Source organism: Zychaea mexicana, assembly GCF_025766255.1.
Source record: "Zychaea mexicana strain RSA 1403 chromosome Unknown BDB00scaffold_4, whole genome shotgun sequence".
Classification (NCBI taxonomy): domain Eukaryota; kingdom Fungi; phylum Mucoromycota; class Mucoromycetes; order Mucorales; family Lichtheimiaceae; genus Zychaea; species Zychaea mexicana.
The window spans coordinates 729,779-743,779 of NW_026516667.1; the positions used below are offsets into that span (position 1 = coordinate 729,779).

The window sequence follows — 14,001 nt, forward strand, 5'->3', positions numbered from 1 at the left end:
TCAATACACATTTATTGTTAGCATTGAAGTCATGAATGATGTAAATATCTAATAATATTATTGGAATAAACATATCAGCGTCCTCAACATTCTAGGATCAGAGAATCCTATATATAAAGGGACTGAAGCTAGGAGAACACAAAGATTATTATTTTTCGTTTCCTTTAGAGAGAATGCAACTAAGTGGTAACAAAATTCCCACTTATCATACGTTATATTACAATGAGAATTACAGCAATAGATCCAAGTTGTTTTTCGTATATTAATGGATACTATTTGACAGTATCACCTCTTTTCCTATATACTACAGTGCTTCTACTACTATGGACTGGTGTCGCACAAGCCCAAGATAATATCCAATATCAGGTCGTTTCCTTGGTAGCCCAATCCGACACGACCATGGCCGTCATCGTTGATGACAATTCGTATCCGCTGAACCGATCCTTGTCATCACAGATGGTTTATACAGGGACTGGACCTGTTGCGCAAAACGGTTACTACTATGCGAAAACAAGTGGCTCTTCGATCTTGGAACGTGAGCCTTTCATTCGTACCCCTGTCCATGGAGACACCATCTACGAGTCCTATAATCGTTCGCAAAACGTTTGGGATATTCCATCACTGCCACAACTGTATAATCGTTTGTATAACCGCATTGATACAGACCTTCACAAGGATGGGCAGATTGGTACGATCCATATCTATGGCAATATTTCGGGCATGGATTTTATGCATGCCAATATTTTGGATGACGTTAAAGTTGTTGCCAATATGACATATATCAGGTATATATGATAGCATGATCGTTTTATTATTTTTGCGCAAAGTTGACAATCTAAGATCGCTCGTTCTTTATTTTGCCCGGTAAATTTATGGTAGAGGAAGTGATCTCTTAAAGTTTGAAGATATTGAATTTGAGCTAGCCGGTGTATCTGCACGATGGGTATCTAAGCTGAGCTACAACGTTAAAATTCCCAAGGGCGGTGACACTTTATACGGTTACCGACGACTCAAGCTACGTGCACTTGCAATGGATCCTTCATATATTCGTGAAATGGTGGTATACAAGACGATCAACGCGGCTGGTGTAGCAGCGAGTGATTTCTCCTATGTGCGGTAAGATAAAAAGTCTCACGCTATCTCCATATCCCATTACTCTACTGACTGAAACTATATAATTTGAAATCAAATTATGAACCAATTAATCTTTTAGTCTTTTCATCAATGATCATCCGGTTGGTATCTATGGCCTTATCGAGGTATACAAGAACCCATGGCTCCGAAATGAATTTGACAACGGCAATAAGGATTACGAACAAGGCAACCTTTATCAAGCGAGAGGAGGTTTTGGAGACATTCCAGCCTTGGATTCTGATTTACGCTATATTGGTGAAAATGTGTCTCAATACGCTATCGGCCAATATAAAATTAAAGAGGATCCTTCGGAAGGCGAACCGAGTTTTGAGCCCATGATGGATTTGACTCGATTTTTAAAGAATGCATCCACTGCAAGTGTTTCTGAGTGGGAGCAGTACTTTGACATGGAGGCTTTAATACGAAAGTAAGTAAAACACAAGTCCCGCTCGTACTTCTTTCTTTCTTACAAAGCAAGAGTAGTATGATTGGTGTATAACTAACCCTTTAAAACTGAATCATATAGTATGGCATTAGAAATTCTGCTTGGATTTTCCGACGGTTATTTCACAATCGCAAACAATTACTACATGTACCAAGACGGACTAAATTCCAAACGATTTATCTACATCCCTGCGGACGTCGACACTACTCTTGGAGCCACCCTTGTCAAATTGTCTGACATGTTGACCGGCAACTATAGCACCTACCCTGGCTTCCAAATGCGTCCATTGATGCCTCAATTGCTCCAAGTACCTGAGCTCAAGGACCGGTTTGAGCACTATATCCATGATCTAAGTCGCCGGCTCATCAATCCTACCCATTTGGACCCACTGATTGATGCCACAGTTGCCATGATCCGCCAAGAAACTGAATGGGATTACACCATCAAGCCACTCAACACGTTCGATTGGAGCATCATATTCAATAACACTGAGAGCATTTTCCAAGACTTGAATCTTTCGTATCCTATCGATGAGGAAACCATCGTTGATATCGTTCACAGAAAGCCCATCTCGTTCGAAACAGCTGTGAATGGACCGACTGGATACATTTCGTTGTGTGGTGTCAAGGAATTTATTGCTAATAGCAGTAGAGCCATCCAGTCTTTCTATAATATGTGACTACTAATATCTCGCAAGGTCAAGCTCCGTGGCCTCTTGTTAAACAACGTCGAATCCTTCCTGTATTGCTTAAAAAAGCTTTACTTAGATATTCTTTGTTCATTTCGTGCATTTTTTAGTAAATAAAATACTGCATTTTTATAATATCTAAGGCGCGGTCGATTGCATTGAGCATTGATGTATTACATCTTTGTAGCTGTGGTGTCTAATATTTTCTTCTGATGTAAAAATCTCGCGACTTTAGAAGAGTAACTATAATTCATATTATTACAGAGGCGGTGCGAGTACAGCTGTAGAAAAGTCACTGATGATACTACTGCGGCCAAAAACAAAAGCGCGATAGGACCGTTGGTATATCCTCACCATCATCACAGCTATTTATACAGTATTTCAATATTATTAAAAAACATTGCCATCATTAAAAAATACATTATTCGAACAAAAGATTTAGAGAGTTTATTGTTCGATACATTGTTATGATATATGCATATATATTGGCAGCAAGGAATTATGTAGCTAAAAATTAAGCTACTATAGGATAGATAAAATTGAACCGTTCAATAGCTCTTCAATCTCTTTGTAGCATTTATAACCTGTGCGATGGATGACTTGGTGGTGGAACGCAGCCAAAGAGACCACCGTAGTGAAGACTTCTATTAGGAGAAGGAGGCGGAGGCGGTGGACACGGCGGAGGCGGTGGAGGGTAAATATAGGGACGGATGATCGACGGCATTGTTTTCGTGATAGAAGAAATATAGACGAAGACTGGGCGATGGCAGGAGTAATGATAGTTGAGAGTCGTAGACGTTATTGCTATAGACGATCAATCGGAATTTTGCTATTGTGTCCGAGATTATAGCGTCAACCTATTTATATTTTTCCACACTCATCTGTTGTCAATCGTACAATCGTCGCAAATTGTTATAAGAAACAAAGGAGATAACCATCGTCTGCTGCTAGCACATTGTTCTTCGATCATTAGCAACCGCATGTCAGCACTTACGTGATATTACAGCAACAAGGCGTCCATTGTTTATGTATGTGACAAGCCAGAGCCACGATTGTGTACGAAGTGAGGTCCTGATATGTAAGGATTCGATGTATGGCAGAATTTTTTGCTTATGATAAAATACTTTTAGGCGTAAATAATATGTCAGTACTATTTTGTCTCATTATATTGGAGAATGAAAAAAGGTCCTCTTATAATGATGAGCCAAATTCATCTTTGATCAGTTGCTGCCATGATGTATAATACCTACTGTACTGTTTAATAAGCGCCGTAAAGCGCACACAAGCTGCAAAGTACTAGATCAGACATTTAGTTTTTAAGTAATGGTACACTAAACATATTACTTTCGTTCCGCAAGCATGTTAAACAAGCTCCTCTCTTGTTTTCCTTCTCATCAAAAACAACCTTTTTACATTTTTTAGAGTTGAGAAGTCATTAAATATTTTTTTCCCAAATTATTGGTATTATTCATAGTTTAACAAACAGAAGCATTTTCCAAGTTCCAACCGATTGTACTCTAACTACTGCTGCACTGATGAAAAGAAATGTCTTTGATTCTGTATCATCAATTCGATCGGCATTAATTTACGGAAAAAGACTTCTGAAACATATATACTTACGACGATTTTCCTCTGAAACGAGAATCATTTATAAGATAGCTGGGGTGAAGGGATAGGAGAGCTAATGATTTATGTAATGGATAGTATGTAGTACACTGTTTTTAGTTGGCAATCTGAAATAATTCTAATTCTTGGACAAAAATTACTTAGATACATAAAGAAGATACATAAAGAAGAACCAGTGGATGATATCTAGTATTTTTATAGGTTATACGTGAGATAATAGGGGGATAGTTAGCGTCATTATCTACAATCAACCATACACGTCCTATTGCAGTAATTTTTATCTAAACGTACGGTCGGGCACATGCTATCTTACTGTCAGAATTATGCGTTATCGACTGACGACATGTATGTTAGATAGTGTCACAAAAGTATGCACTGCTACATACATCCACTTTATTACAGCTTTTTAAAACACAAAATATTCTAGGAGGACCATCTTCCAAGAACTGGCAAACAAACATGTGGAAACAATACTTAGACACGCGTAATCAGAATTTTGGGCATGTATCGCTTCTCGTCACTGAAGTGTTTCCTTGATCCTCACCTACACTGTAAGTAATACATGCACAGTACGCGTCGCATTTTCTACGGTTGTTTAGCATCGTTTTTGTATCAAAATTTATGACTTTGCAGCATATAGACTATAGAGTAGTTTAACCATGCACCAAAAGGTGATCAGTGCATCATAGCAACTCATAATTACTATAATATTGAATAATGTTGTGAACCACACTGATCCGAAAAACTCAGCCCGCTTCGCCGTCTATGTTACCATGTAATAATCATAGCAAGAAAATATTTAATGCTCGTGAAGCTTTCAGTAATAACTATATAGCATGAGATTCCGGTATACATAAAGCATAACACATTCAAGACCATCGCTTTATCGATATTGCACACCCCTCATACAACTCTTGGACTGTAAGATGATGATGATGTCATATTAGTATTACCATTGTATTGGCTACTTATCTGGAAACTGCTTTAATAAAGAAAACTTCCCTTTTCCGCTTGACATTTTGGAAGTATTTCTCTTCTCACTTTTCTCGACACGTTCTGACAGAAGGAAAGAATCTCAACTCCACGCAAATACCCTCCATGCATCACTGAATATATTTTTTTGCAGTATGAGACCCGCGGCATGCGCATCGTCTTTAATTGCTCACGCATGTATATGAAAGCAGATTTGCTGCGGTGGACAGTAGGCTTAGGCTGTTTTCTCGTGTCAGCTATATCTTCATCTGAAAATAGCTACATCCTTCATCTAATAATAATATTGCTAGTTCGTCAAGCAGGTCTCTCAGAATACAGACCGAAACTTATTTCACGTTTTTTAAGCTTATCATGAGCAGCTACCCTGATCGTTCCTCTATTTCTGTTTTCACCGATAAGAATACTTTTCTTTTTTGTCCATTAACCCATCACTTCTAATTTTTCATTCATCTAGTTTAAGGTATTTATGAATAAAGGTTATCTCATTCCATGAACGTTTCCACAAAGCAAGCTTTTATTAAGTAGTATGCCGTATCAGTTTCTTGTAATTTATCCTAAGCTTCTTAAAGAAGACCCGTTTCAACCTGCTACAGAAATGATCTCCCACGCTCAGCAACAATATATAACTGCTCTGGTATGAGTGTATATCATCATTACATAGCTGGCTTGTGTCTTAGTGGGATTTAGGCCTGACCTGTTCTTTTTTCATAACAGTTCATTTTCTTCTCACAAAACTGCGATGATTTTCCAAGTTATATTCAACTGTTCGCGTATTGGTTGGGAGCACAAATTTATATTAAATCTGCATATGCTTTGTGTTCTCTTTGGAATTTCTCTAAGCAAACAGGGACATGTGGTAACCTGATCTCGTTTCTTTCATTTTCTGGGCAGCTAACTTGTAGGCTCCCTTATGACGTATATATAAACTTTTACGGTAAGTTGTCATCGGTTCTTAGCTTGGCGGTCCACGCCAAAGTGATCGTTCCTGTAATGTATGTAGCTAACAACATAGCACAAAAATTGAGAAGTAAGCAAATAGAAATAATCATCTTTATAAAGCATAAAAAATTGCAAGCATCATTACATACACTTCGCCATCAGTAATCTTTCCAACAACGATGAGTACTTTCGTGGGTTTGTGGCCAAAAATATCTGCTATATTTCAATGTAAAGACTCCGTCCACCGTTGTCTGTTTGTAGAAGATGTCTATACTAGGTGATAGCATAAAGGGGAGAGCAACAGGAAGGCATCTACAATAGCCCCCAAAATGTAACATTTTCAAAGAATCCACTTTACTGCATGTAGCCATCATTTTACTGATTTTGTGAGGACAGCATGACTGGCTCTATTTATTCTAGTTTCTCATTAGCGATTTACTAATGTCGTCATCATTATAGTAGCATAGAAACAGGTGTCTGTTGCGCCAGGGTTTATTACTTGTGAGAGTGTGATGGTGCGATGACAAACAGTATGGTTAGTTGTCGATCTTATTTAAGACATAAAAGTATCTCTTGACATAGCGATGTTGATGATGCTGCAGTGCATTAATGTATGTAGACTTATGCAAGCTGTCCTTTGGGCGGTCACCGGAGCCATCAAAACAAGCATCTTTGATCTTTGTTTCACTTCTTGGCAAGCGTCCTCTCCTGCTGTGAGATAGTGCAACAAAGTACACATTTATATACTGTTCTTTCTTCCTCCATGTAGTACCAGCTTTACCTAAAAACCACATATATGGTAACTTTTTTTCCTCGTAGTTTCACACCGTCATTAACTACAAGAAGTTGCAGGTGGTGTGTGTTGAAAGAGCTTGGGCATCCAATAGGAACTCTTTCTAGATACTACAGTACTACACGATGGAAAAAGGCGGCCGCACAAGCCGCTGAGTTGTTATAAGATCAAGAGCAAGCCTTTTGTTTTTGTACGACTCTATGACATGAGGTCTCCTCTTAGTTCTGTTCTGATCATGCGTGAGAATTGGTACCCAAAACCAATGGTGGATGGGAAGTTAAGATAGAATATCTATTCTGTGTATTCTCTTGAATTTAATAGCAGTAACGAGGCTGAGAAATTGTAGTTGTAGTTGTTGTTATTGTTATTGTTATTGTTTTGCAGACCCTTCTTTTCCTCGGCCCCTTGTCATAGATTTTGTGGAAACGTTCCAAGGTACAAAGTGGTGTACAACAAATCATTGATCTTTTGCTAGTGCTGACTCTGCGACTGAATGTTGGTGCAATGACAAGCAGATTCCTCTTTTTAATAAAGCACCAATATAATTTTAATAAATAGATGGGCTAAGCGATATATTACAGATACAAGAGGAGAAGGAAACACAGTAAAAGAGAATATATACAGTTGGGATTGAGATCATGAATAAGGAAGATTGTTGCTATTGTAGTGTCGTTACTGTTTGCTATTGAGGATGCATGGTGGGCGGCGTATTGATGATGTTGCTTGGATGGATATGTGCGTGTGCGTATGTATGGTTCTTTTTATATTGTATGTTCATATAATACTATACAGGTGATACTGCAGGAACCATGGCCTGATTTGACTTGTGTTTGGGGCTCCATGCAGTGAACCGCTTGAATACTAAGGACATGCTGTTATTGGAGTGTCGTGGCTCGTCAGCATACGGCGGTACTTCCCAAGGTTTGCACAACCGTTTCTTGTTGTCGTTGAACAGCAGATCAGGATGGTCTTCTTCGCTGTCATGGCAGACGACAGGATCAAAGATACACTCGCAAGTGTATTCAAGTTTGTCTTGTTGGATCTTGTGGATGACAGGCGGTTCTTTACTGATCTTGACGCTAAGCGACTTTTTTCTAGACTGAGTCTGTTTCTTGGGCTGGTGGAACGATAGTGATCGTAGTTGGCTGATTTTGATTGTCATTTTTATGTGTGAGTTAATAGAAGTAAGGTGTGTTGTTGGCAGGAAAGAAAGGAAAAGGATTAATACAGAGTTGCGCTTAAATAGTCTGGTTGTCGTACATAAAATTCTCACACGTTACTTTTTGTCCTGCTGTAAAAGTAAATAAGCAGCGCCGTCTCCTTTCATTCTCACTCCACCCACACCCCTTGTGCTCAAAAGAACCAATCGAGTCACACAAATTGGGAATTACCACTCTCACACGCAGATGCGAAACAATCAGCTAATTCGACAAGCGCGCTGGCACTTGTTAAAAATGTCACTACATGCAGCTTCCTGTGGTGGAAACTGAGTTTAGTTATGTTGCGTATTATACTCTGACGATCATGATGTGCTGATAAAAGATGATTATCATGCAGCAAATAAAATATAAGAGCTGTATATTTAGCGGAAAAAAAGGAGTGATGGGTGTCAGGCCACAACAGACGGCAATACAAAACTATGCGCTAAGCACTAAGTACTATGTTGCCGCTAACACACCTACACACACATACACCAAGCAAGAAACGATGGAAACTTTTTTGCGATGTGATATACACAAAGTCATGCAAAACCTCCTGACTTTGTTTTGTAACACCATTTATTCCCGAAACTGCTCTTGTTCCGTGGGTTCTAATGCTCGAGCGGATCACGCGACTTATGATGATTGGGTGGGCTCTTTGGTCTCTCCATAATGTTCGTGCCCTCTCCTTCTGTCCAAAAAGAATGGTCCTAAGGAAATCAAGACTTTATTAAGCGTGAAAGGGAAAAAAGAGTAGGTGGCGGTGGTTAAAAAATGGGTAACTGGTGAATTCTATGTACATAATATTTAAGATGGTTGTTGCTATGTAGGTAGTGAATAAGAAGCTATAGTTTGTACAAGCGACGCATGAGTGTATTGCTCGCCTTCTTTTTTATTTGGGCAAGAGTCTTGAGTTTACGCAACGAGACAATATAAGCACCCAATCCTGTGAGCATGGCCATGCCCGACATCACGCCAAAAGCGACAGGGTCATCCTCAAAGTAATTCTTCAAATTCATGCCAAACAGAGCGCCATAGACGCTCACGATGCTTGCAGACAACGTGATAATACTTAGTCGGATCTCGAACCACATTAGGGAGTTTCGTGAAACGTCAAGGATGATCTGTACAATTTCCTCGGTTGACCGCATGTCGGATATCAACGAAGATGCCTTGCTTGCAATTTCTTCTGTTTGTTTCAAGTATGCTTCCAGCAGTAGTTCCACTTCTTCGTGGTCCGATGCATCCCGAGGCTTCCCGGCTTTTTTGGCTGTCAAATACATGGCTGCCAAATCTTCGTCTGAAGATGAAAGGAAAAGAGATGTTGGTTTATAAATGTAGTCAGTCACCTGTTCCTTTCTACTATAGTGCCAGCCCCATCCAATCCGAAAAGATTGGACTTACCGTGATCTAGTAAATCGCTGATTGCATCATGGATGGATAGCGCATCTTTTTCAAACTTTGCAAGCTTTTTAGAATATTGGAGTAAATCCCGCAGATGACTCTGTTTCACTGACTCTTCGACATCTGCAATATCCTCCAAGTCGCCCAACAGTTTCGTCACTGGTGCTTCAAGCACTTCTAGCTCGGACTGCAGCGACGATGTGATTGAAACAAGTATCGCTTCGATTGCTCTAATCAATTTTAAAGTATACGAACATTAGTCGGCCTTGGCACATATCCTCTCGCTCACACACTTTTCCTTGTACCTGAATTCAAAAGGCAGCTCATTGTGGGTCCTGAGTCGTTCTTGCAAGTCATAGATGAATATGCTTTTATTATAACTATCAGACGATCCAAACGTATCAAACAAGACCACGAGGTCACTCTTGACAAGTGCCTTGAGATACGTCATATTGGCCAAAATGGCTTCCGAACGAACAAGCATCGCCGGTTTCTGGTATGCGGAATGTGTGTCAATGCCACGTAGATCGCGTGGTAAGAGTGAATGGCGTTGGCATAAATCGGTTTTACGAAATTCACCAGCCGTTATTCGTACTGCACCCTTGTCGTCGAACTCGGTACCTGTGTACATATTTGAGTTTACATGCTTTCTTTTTATTATAAGGCTCGCTCACACACTAAAACTATAGAATTACTACTTACAGCGTAGCTTGAGATCAGACGTCTTTGTGGGAGATGTGTGCTGTACTACGGCCTTGTTCTCAACATTCAAGCATCGCTTTTGCTGCTGCGGAGAGAAAGATAACGGTAAACGGTGCTGTTGTTGTCTTCGTGGCTGTGTGGTTGCTCCAACGGTTACTGGGCGACGACAGCATGCCGTGCGGAAACAAGCAGTCCTGCTGGTAGTGGTATTCGATTGTTGGGGGACTGTAATTCGACGCGATGTCAATCTCAGAATGGAGGATAGTTGATGCATTCAGAGCATATGATTCACAAAAGGCGATTGTGTATGTTCTTTTGAGTGGGATAAATATACGCAACAATGCGGCCACACGGTATACTTTCTCCAGTCGGGAATAACAATTTTCGCCTGTCAAAAAAGTGGCGCTTTCCCTTTTTCGTTCAAACAGACCCAAATTTGTCTATGGCAGACTCATCCTATAAAGGAGGTTGCTAATTTATCATTGTTGAAGATATATGTTCAAAAGCCTTGTCAACTTACTACCTGTTATTTTTCTTTCTTTTTCAGCAGACATAATGTAATAAAGAAAATCCTAAGCAAAAGTCGTGTAACTGATACGCACTTGCTAATCAAATTATTTACTGTGGGACATTGACTGTATCATAATATTATCAATAGTACTATTTTATGATGAATATAACGTCCACGGCAGATATAGCGAGCACAAAAGTAAATGAATGGGACATTTACTGCTGGAAAACAATAAGAGAGAGCGAGACGGGCTGTTTAAATGATATGTACTACTACTGTTATTTATTATAATAAATCGAAACATGATAGTGTTCTATGTTGCAAATGAAGGGCTTTCAGGAAGCGTAGTAACGTATTCCTTCAAATTTGTTCGCTCTTCAAATGCCTTGATAAAGCGAGCGAGATTAGGATACTACAAATTAAAAAAATAATAATGATGCATGTAAGTATTATTGGTATTAGCAGTAGGAGAATTCTATATGGAGCAAATATACTCTAGTGTGATCCAGTGTACTACTACCACTGGAAGCCATAAAACACCGTCTCTGCCACCACGACTGTTATTATTAGTCTAAATGCTAACCTTATCCAATCCCTGCTTCGTACGGCCATCGTTATAAATGATGTGATAAACCAAGAATTCAGGATACGAAATTTCTTGGCCCAAGAGGTAAGGACCATCATGTAAGCTGTAGGCCTCATCAAATCTACCGTAGTGTTTAACAGCATCCGTTTGAACGTAATACTCTTTGGCCTTCACAACATCCTTCATTTACATTACAAATTTATTATTAGACTTGTTTACTTGTAATGCATCTTATGAAGCAATCATCCAATAGATTTACTTACCCCATTGGTCTTTTTGGCGAAGAGGACCTTGTTTGCAGCATTGCGCCAGTCGAGGCAGAGATCTGTTGCCGCATCGAGAAAATACTCATCATCGTCACTACCAGAACCGCGGTACTTTCCTGAATATCGAAGTAATACCGCACTGCATTAATTAACTCCGGCTCCCACTTCGTATCTCCTCATGTCGTCAGTATACACATTTTTAACAAGGAAAGCATACCGAGCTTTTTGGAAAGAAGACGCAAAAGAGGCGTGCTGCCACCATAATATCTGCCTTCTATTTCGACATACGGAAGAGTACCAAAAGGCAGCGCTCTGCTCTTTTTCAACTCCTCTTTTTTCGCTGACCATTCCTCGGGATCGAGTGGAATACGTTCGTAATCGTGGGAGACACCAGAGTCTTGAAGAAGGAGCTTGACATACTCACCAAAACCGTTGGCTAGTAAAAATCAAAAAGCCGTATAATATCCTCGTAATCTTTAGCGAACAGCTCCTCGAAGAAAAGGAAAAGGAAAACAGATGCTAGTACTGCGTATGCGCCGATCGTTGTGTCCGTAGTCGCGCTTGATGATGACACCAGAAACGCGCATACTGACAACAGCAAAAGGTAATAGCAGTAGGAGCACTTACTGCCAATGTCAAAGTAGGCGAGCTTGACGTGTGAAGAAATGGTCATTCTAAGAACTGTTGTCGTTGTAGATTGGAAAGTAAGAAGAAAAGAAACTATAGATCAGGAATAGGATATGTGCTTCGTATCCATCGTCTTTTATGTGCGAATTGAATTTTTTAGAGTTTTGGAGCTATCTTACATTCCGACAGACGCCTTTGTTGTATTTGTAGCAAATCATGCATGTTGGGGCTATAGTGTGCATGTGTGACTGCCAACCAAGCAGTCTTCTCCTTTCTTCCTCTCGCATTTGACAATTTGACACGAGAACGCCAGGTTCCTTTAAACTTCCCACGACCCGACTGAAGGGCTCAACCGGGATATCTAACCGGGATATTGCAAGGACTTACTATATACAAACACAACAACGTAGTTGACCCAATCATAACAAACAACCACATAGCTCTTCCAAACTGTCCGCTGTCATACAAATTACGAAAAAACGCCAAAGTCTACACTAGTCTACACTACTATTTACGTCTAGAACCCCATACCCCACTCTGATTTTTGGTTTTTTGATTTACCATCCATCCATGCAGTGCATGTAGAGTTTTTAAAGACACGACAAGGATAATCTTCTTCCGCAGCCTCGTGACTTAAAAAGTAATGACTTCTTAGCTGTCAATTACAGTGCTTCCAATAAGCACTGTCGCGGACAGTCAAAATTGATGTCGCTAGCCAATCACAATCGATTTCGTTCGCTGAACAAAATCAAATTCGCGTTGTCAGAAAGGGAAGTCGTATTTTTAGAAATCATGTCGCTTGCTATTGAAAACGATGTCGTGTCACAATGATTTCTTGGCACTCGAAAAACTACAAAAGCAGATGTTTCCTTTTTTCAAGACGTGATATTTTTCTTCAATTCTTTACATTTAACATGAGTACAATATTTTTATTTGAAGATGGGCATGGAAATGTCGTTGATGAGAATGGTGGTCCTGAGCCGATGGAGTATATCGTTGATCAGGATGAATTTGTTGTTGAGGCGATTGCGACTCATTCTGAATACTTAAAAAACGCACCCTCTAAAGAATCTTCACCAGCTTGCCCAATGTTGATAGAAAAACCAAAAGATGAAGACATTCGTATGAAAGAAGCAGACACAAAACGTGATTATGTGCGCTACACTGTTCAGGATAAGGTTCGATTTTTTGACCTGAAGATTGAAAAGTGTATGAGTGCATCAGCTGCAGCGAAGCAGTTGGGTATTCACGTTCGAACTGCTCAGAGATGGGTTAAGCAGTACACCATGTGTCCTGATAGCATTTTTGAGACTTGTAAACAGATTGGTCGTAAATGTATCTTGACCGAAGAACATCAAACAGCTCTTGTTGATTTCATTGACGCTAATCCCTCTGCTGCTGTCACTGAAGTGACTGAGCATTTGTTAAAGCGATTCAATGATCTCAAAGTTTCACGTAGCACGGTTTATAATTTCATGAGAAGCGAATGTAACCTTTCGTTGAAGAAAGCTGACTTCCATTCTGTCGAAAGAAACAGCCCAGCAAAGATTGAGGAGCGATATGATTGGGTTTGCAAGTGGGAAAATACAGGCATGAATTTTCTGACGAATTGCGTGTTTCTTGACGAGTCTGCCTTTGATATCAATATGAAACGCTCAAGGGCTTGGTCCAAAAAAGGCACGCGTGCCATTGTTACCAGGCCTACTACGCGAGCAAACACAACGTCTATATTAGGGGCTATCTCTGCTGCAGGTTTGATTACAGTCGGTGTAAAGAAACCGAGACCTGCGAAGAAGAGAAAGGCTGAAGGGTATGTAAGTTCAGGGACGGTGACAGGCCACTATATCAGCTTCTTGAAAATTACTCTTGATGAAATGGACAAGCATCCGCATATGAAAGGCCACTATATAGTCATGGATAATGCGCCCATCCATACGCATGAAAATATAAGGAAGTATATTGAGTATCGAGGATACAAATGTGTGTACCTTCCCCCTTACTCTCCTGAGCTTAACCCAATAGAACAATTCTGGGCAGTGGCAAAGAGTAAGGTTAAGCGTCATCGGTTTTTGCAGGAAGATACTTTGT

General features: G+C 40.0%; 3 protein-coding genes across 3 annotated transcripts; 1 reads left to right on the plus strand and 2 right to left on the minus strand.

Moving 5' to 3' along the window:
* Positions 1 to 399: 399 nt before the first annotated feature.
* BDB00DRAFT_783865 (coth protein-domain-containing protein) lies at positions 400 to 2,258 on the plus strand (the record flags this gene model as incomplete). Its single annotated transcript, XM_053120419.1, has 4 exons — positions 400 to 785; positions 880 to 1,116; positions 1,214 to 1,561; positions 1,661 to 2,258. The coding sequence occupies 4 exons, from the start codon at positions 400 to 402 to the stop codon at positions 2,256 to 2,258; spliced, it is 1,569 nt and encodes a 522-aa protein (XP_052985030.1).
* Positions 2,259 to 8,225: 5,967 nt separating this feature from the next.
* Positions 8,226 to 10,525, minus strand: BDB00DRAFT_799455 (uncharacterized protein). Its single transcript, XM_053121687.1, has 4 exons — positions 9,924 to 10,525; positions 9,527 to 9,842; positions 9,222 to 9,451; positions 8,226 to 9,117 (listed from the first exon to the last, which is right to left on the minus strand). Exons 1-4 carry the CDS (start codon positions 10,195 to 10,197, stop codon positions 8,663 to 8,665), a joined length of 1,275 nt encoding a protein of 424 aa, XP_052985031.1. The 5' UTR covers positions 10,198 to 10,525; the 3' UTR covers positions 8,226 to 8,662.
* A 181-nt stretch (positions 10,526 to 10,706) lies between these two features.
* Positions 10,707 to 12,067, minus strand: BDB00DRAFT_799457 (uncharacterized protein). The gene is made up of 5 exons (XM_053121688.1): positions 11,914 to 12,067; positions 11,504 to 11,722; positions 11,284 to 11,402; positions 11,018 to 11,200; positions 10,707 to 10,846 (listed from the first exon to the last, which is right to left on the minus strand). Exons 1-5 carry the CDS (start codon positions 11,957 to 11,959, stop codon positions 10,748 to 10,750), a joined length of 666 nt encoding a protein of 221 aa, XP_052985032.1. The 5' UTR covers positions 11,960 to 12,067; the 3' UTR covers positions 10,707 to 10,747.
* Positions 12,068 to 14,001: the final 1,934 nt, after the last annotated feature.